This window comes from Rhodamnia argentea, chromosome 2 (genome assembly GCF_020921035.1).
Source record: "Rhodamnia argentea isolate NSW1041297 chromosome 2, ASM2092103v1, whole genome shotgun sequence".
In the NCBI taxonomy this organism is placed as follows: Eukaryota; Viridiplantae; Streptophyta; class Magnoliopsida; order Myrtales; family Myrtaceae; genus Rhodamnia; species Rhodamnia argentea.
In genome coordinates this window covers 32888252-32894251 of record NC_063151.1, presented here as the reverse complement: position 1 = coordinate 32894251, position 6000 = coordinate 32888252, and the positions used below count along the sequence as shown (strand labels likewise).

The 6000-nt window shown below is 40.6% G+C and overlaps 1 protein-coding gene across 1 annotated transcript; it reads left to right on the top strand.

Annotated features, from left to right (window-relative positions):
• The first annotated feature begins 1056 nt into the window (after window positions 1-1056).
• LOC115733501 (laccase-15-like) lies at window positions 1057-5274 on the top strand. The gene is made up of 6 exons (XM_048275129.1): window positions 1057-1177; window positions 1286-1437; window positions 2341-2585; window positions 2722-2850; window positions 3539-4483; window positions 5090-5274. The coding sequence occupies exons 1-6, from the start codon at window positions 1088-1090 to the stop codon at window positions 5218-5220; spliced, it is 1692 nt and encodes a 563-aa protein (XP_048131086.1). The 5' UTR covers window positions 1057-1087; the 3' UTR covers window positions 5221-5274.
• Window positions 5275-6000: the final 726 nt, after the last annotated feature.

Here is a 6000-nt window from a genome sequence, read left to right as displayed (position 1 = left end):
GAGAGCTGTTGAGTTCATGAATGGATGCTCATCTGAAGGCTTGGAAAATTTAACATTGCCACTTGAGATCTCAAGGAAAAAACATGTCGATAACGAGACATGGATGATTTTATTTCTATGGTAGCCAACATAATCTTTTCAAAGAGAATTGTCAAAAAAAGGTCCTAAACCTACTGTACTATCACCACTTCAGTCATAAGCCTTTCAACTTTGCTAATTGAGTCCTAGGCCTTTTCACATTTTGTCGGTTGAGTCCATCCGGTCAATTTTTTGTCAGAATGCGCTGGCATGGACGCCGGTCGTCCTATGTGACACGGCCGGTGCTGACGCGAATAAATTTTAATAATATTTTAATATTTTTGTGATTTTTTTTCTTTCTTTTTTTGTCCTTTCTTCTTCCTTTTGCGCTGAATTGGCAAAAGTGCAATAGGTTTATGATTTTTTAGACGATTTTACCGTATTTTCCATATTCTGATTGTTGACGATGATTTTTCACCTCATTTGACTGGCAAACACACACACATTAAAAAAAAAAAAATACTTAACTAGAGTCTAGAAAACGAAGACCTTGACTCACAACACCGTAGATGAACAGTGTAGCTGGTTTACGAAATGAGTGCTTCCGTTAGTTGCATTGCTTGATTAAGAACGTCGTACCTAGGGTAATAAATTAATTGACTGCTATACGAAGCTAGTAGCAGCATAGAGGATGAAGAGGAAAACCAATTTAGGAGGAAAAAGTCAAGTTTAAAGTGATGACATGGAACTATGGTCATCCATAAACGTTAGTCAGGAAATAACTGTTGTGTCAGAATTCGTCAACCTTCCCCTGGCCAGGGTACCTATGAAGGTTAACCAGCAGGTAACAATAGGCCTCGAGAACATATTTGCCGCTGGTTTTCTCGTATTACCAAAGCGTGCCGTTATAATGTCCTGTCTAAACGTTGACAAAATCATCCGCGTCCCCACTTCCACGTGTCCCCCGCCAGCCCCAGCCTTTCTCTGAGCCTTATAAATACCTTTCACGCTCGGCTTAATCTCCAAATAATCGAGCCCCAGCCACCATCTCGTTGTCAAGTCAATCTCCATGAAGTCATCAAGAGCACAATACGTAGGGTTTCTACTCTTCCTCGTCAGCATTCTCCGATGCAAAGCCTTGGTTCGTCACACGTTCGTGGTAAGTTCGAATGAGTGTTAATACCGCCATTTTCCGCGACATCATATGCATGCAGACCGGGGTTGGACTGCTAGGTTTCATGTTGCTCAAGTGCGTGAAATATTACAGGTCGAAGAAACGCCGTACAGGAAATTATGCAGCACGAAGAACATCTTGACGGTGAACGGACAATTTCCCGGGCCGACTCTGTACGTGCACAAAGGCGATACCATCATCGTTGATGTCTATAACAAGGCAAAATACAACATCACCATTCACTGGTATGAATAGTATTTCCCAGCATTCACATTATGAAGCGTCATCTTGAAAGTGATCCCATCATTAGTATATAGGAGTATACTAACTGCGGTTCTTAGATAGAATTGACCTTCTCTATGTGAAAGTAATTTATAATGTCTTCCTTGTCATAACATACAATCCACGGATTTACAATACATAGGCACTCAAAGTCGGAAGAACTCAAAAAAAGCCCTAAACCTATCGCAATTGTGTCAATTCAGTCATAAACTTTTTACATTTGTGTCAATTCTGTTCATCCGCCCAATTTTGATCAGAAATTGCTAACATGAGAATTTTTAATAATATTTTGGCTTTTTTAGTTATTTATCTATTTTTTTTTTTTTTTTTTCCTTCACTATCTTCTTCTTCTTCCTCTAACTGGTCGCCGAGGTCCGATGATTCACCGGCCACCGGCGAGGCCGAGAATCACTAGATCTAGGCGAGCTTCGCCCGAGGTCGGTGAGTCGCCGGACCTTGGCCACTAGTTGGAGGAAAAAAATTCGGAATAGATTTTAGAATAACTAAAAATTTTCATGTTAGCACAAGTAGCGTCATATTAGCGATTTTTAATCAAAATTGATCACCTGAACCGAATTGGCATAAATACAAAAGGTTTAAAACTGAATTGGCACAATTGCAATAAGTTTAGGACTTTTTTTAGTCATTTTCCTCTCAAAGTCATCAGTCATATATTTCATTATGCCAAGCCCATTTCAAACCATATGAAGTCGTTGTCCTTTTTTAATAGATCTCCAACTAGCTTTTTTCAATGACTTTTCATTACCTTGTTCTAATAGATAAGGTTCTCCAGAAATGTTTCTCAGCGTCATCCCATGGCTGCTTTAAAATTTGTCCTAACTGAATGGTGGATGATTTTATTGTAGGCATGGTGTGAAGCAACCGAGATATCCGTGGTCCGATGGACCAGAATACATAACCCAATGTCCAATACAGCCCGGAGCTAAGTTTAGTCAAAAAGTGATATTCTCCACGGAAGAAGGGACCTTGTGGTGGCACGCTCACAGTGATTGGTCAAGAGCCACCGTGCATGGAGCCATTGTTATTTACCCCAAAAAAGATTCGACCTACCCTTTTCCGAAACCCGATGCTGAAGTGCCTATCATATTAGGTACCCCACAAAAATCCTCGAGTGATTAATGTGTGCTCATGATTTCAACATAATTTTTTTTTTTTGGTAAGTGTGATTTCAACATAATTGATCTTCGATCATTTCAAAAATTCTAAACTCAACGATAATTGTGCAGGAGAATGGTGGAAGGAACCGATAATGGAGGTGTATGATGAAATGCTTAGAACCGGAGGAGATCCAAATGTTTCCGATGCCTATACCATCAATGGTCAACCGGGTGATCTATACCCATGCTCAAAGCAAGGTCAGAGACAACATGTTTGAACTCGTCGTCTTCGTCTTCGTGTTCTTCTTGGTCTAACTTTATTTCATCGTTCCTCCGCTTTCTTACATGGTTTTTCGGCATATCATCAAGTAGAGGCACTAAGGTTGCCTAGTGTGATGGAAATTAATGGTAAAATTTAACTATATCTCCTGCACCTATAGTTGCTAGCTTTCGCAAGAGATTCCCATAGTCTTTAATGCATGCATCCACCATGATATATAAGCACGTGACCCTGCATCTACTTGCTTTTGAAAGCATATAACTTTCCAAAAGCTGGACCAGCCATAGGGACGTCCCAAAATGAAATCATATGCATCTTGTAACTTCATAATTGTAAATTTTGAGGTTAGCAAGAGTTGTAGCCATCGTCTTATATCATTTTTTGTTCCTTAATTTGAAAAATGTCCGTCTCATGCCTGATGCAGACCCATCTCCCACCTAAGGCTATTGAACAATATAATGATTATTATTATGCTATAAATTCAACCATCAAAACAAGAAATGGTGGTTTACTATGCTAAGATGGATTGCTCCTCAAATGGAATATTCATACGGTTTGGACTTTGTGCATAAACTATTGTTGGCTTAGACAAAAAAAGTTGTCGTATCTTCTCTATAGTTTTCCATCTGTATGTTTGTAATTAGTGACGGTGCAATTTTGTTTCAGATACATTCAAACTGAGGGTTGAGCAAGGCAAGACGTACTTGCTGCGAATAATCAACGCGGCCTTGCAAGACCTCCTCTTCTTCTCCATTGCCAAACACAGCGTCACCGTCGTCGCGACGGACGCGAGCTACACTAAGCCACTAACGAGAGATATCATCACAATATCCCCCGGTCAAACCATCGACGTCCTCCTTAAAGCCAACCAAAACCCCGACCACTATTATATGGCTGCTAGGGTTTACTCCAGTGCGCTCGGTGTGGCTTACGATAACACAACCACCACGGCCGTGGTGGAGTACTCCGGAAAGTACACTCCCACCTCGCCGCCTCCTTTGCCTCGACTTCCTTATTACAATGACACTTCCGCATCGGTCAATTTCACAGGCAGCCTCCGTAGCTTAGCAAACGACAAGTACCCCGTCGACGTCCCCAGGAACATAACCAACCATTTCATCTTCACAGTCTCTGTGAACTCGTTCCTTTGCCCAAACAATTCCTGCGCAGGCCCTAACGGGACACGTCTTGCTGCAAGCCTGAACAACATAAGCTTCACAAACCCATCGATCGACATCCTTCAAGCTTATTATTACGGCATCAATGGTGTGTTCGGAGCCCGTTTCCCCAGCTTTCCACCGTATGTCTTCAATTTCACGGCCGACATCTTGCCGTTGAGCTTGGAGACGCCAAAGCGCGGGACGGAGGTGAAGGTATTGAAGTATAACTCGACCGTGGAGCTTGTCTTCCAGGGGACGAACTTGCTCGCCGGGACCGATCACCCGATGCATCTGCATGGATATAGCTTTTACGTTGTTGGCTGGGGACTTGGGAACTTCGACATCAAGAAGGATCCTTTGAATTATAATCTAGTGGATCCACCTTTGCAGAACACCATTGCGGTGCCGAAGAATGGATGGGCTACGATCAGATTTAGGGCGGACAATCCTGGTGAGTTTGAACTAACGTTTGATTTAGACGCTTTATTTGTGTTAATATCTATCGGTATTACCTTGGCCATATGAGCTTTGGCTCAATATGTAATGTGGTCCTTAAACTCTTAATTTTGCTTAATGTGCTCCCTAAACTTTAGCCCAATGTGCAATCTGATCCCCGAATTTTTAATTTGTTCAACGCGGTCTATGAATTTTTAATTTGTTCAATGTAGTTCTCGAACTTTGTTCATTTTAGTCTCTGCATCATATGAAAATGTTCAATGTTGTCCCCAATCTTATATCAATGGAATGACTACATTAAACATTTTTATATAGTTTAGAGACTACATTGACCATGTTCTAGAAGTCTAAGGACCGCACCGAACAAATTAAAAGTTCAGGGATCACATTAAATATTAAACCAAAGTTCAAAGACAACATTAAACAAAATAAAAGTTTAGTGACCACATTATACATTGGGCCAAAAGCTCATGGACCATTTGTATCGTTATTCCTATTGATGGTGGACGAATACACCCATAATACACACAAAGCCATTTATACAGACATCTATTGAGTAGATAGAAAATTATTGATTCTGGTTGGGACAAAAATTGGGCAGGAGTGTGGTTCATGCACTGCCACATAGAGCGGCACATGACGTGGGGCATGGACACAGCATTCATCGTGAGGAATGGAGTTCCCCCGAACACCCACTTGCTGTTGCCACCACCGGACATGCCACCTTGTTGAAACACCTTCGATTCCTATCCACTTTGGGGGGAGACCTGATGAAGACAATTTAGTTTCGTTAATATGCCGTCACAGTAATAGTATTGATTTGGATGCGCCCCGTCGTAGAACGAGTCATCTCTTGGAATAAGATGGCAGATTCTGTTAACTTTTTTGGGATCCGATCCCGCATCTTTGCCTCTCTTGTGAAGTTATTACATGAATCGTAAATCATGTGGGCCAAAACTGTCCCGACCATGAACAAAAATCGGTCGTCACGTAGAACTTGCATGATTCGTATTTGAAATAAGATTTGATTGATGTGATTTGAAGATCATGCAATATTTTTTTCGGCCGTTGTTGGGATTTAAATCCCTCTGCCACTCTAGTTTCCTCTGCCCGGCCAAGAGGGTCAGTCTTGCCTGTGCTTATTTATTACCATGAAGTCTAACTATTGAAATGTTCAAACGTTATCTCCCTCTCTAAGTAAATTGCACCAACACTTGTACCAAAGCGGTTCGTCTGTTCTTCTTCTTGTAAGTTATGTAAGCAAAAAGAAAGCAAAAGAAAAAAGCGGTTCTTTTATGCAAGCATTACATTTTACTATTTTACCTTGATAAAATAAAAAGCGATCATAAAATCTCAAAAAAGATAAGAAAAAAGTGAAAGAGAGAATTTTGCAATTTCTATATATTATATGTGTATAAAAAAAGAATGGGAGAATTACCGAAAACGTCATAAACCTATTACAACTTTGTTAATTCAGTCTTAATTTTTTTTTTTGTCAAACCTTTTGTATTT

Bases quoted from the DNA above. Each gene is read 5' to 3' on its own strand.
- LOC115733501 (XM_048275129.1), top strand. From the start codon at position 1,088: ATGAAGTCATCAAGAGCACAATACGTAGGGTTTCTACTCTTCCTCGTC. The intron at 1,438-2,340 runs GTATGAATAGTA...ATTTTATTGTAG, and splicing joins TACAACATCACCATTCACTG to GCATGGTGTGAAGCAACCGA. The intron at 2,851-3,538 runs GTCAGAGACAAC...ATTTTGTTTCAG, and splicing joins ATACCCATGCTCAAAGCAAG to ATACATTCAAACTGAGGGTT.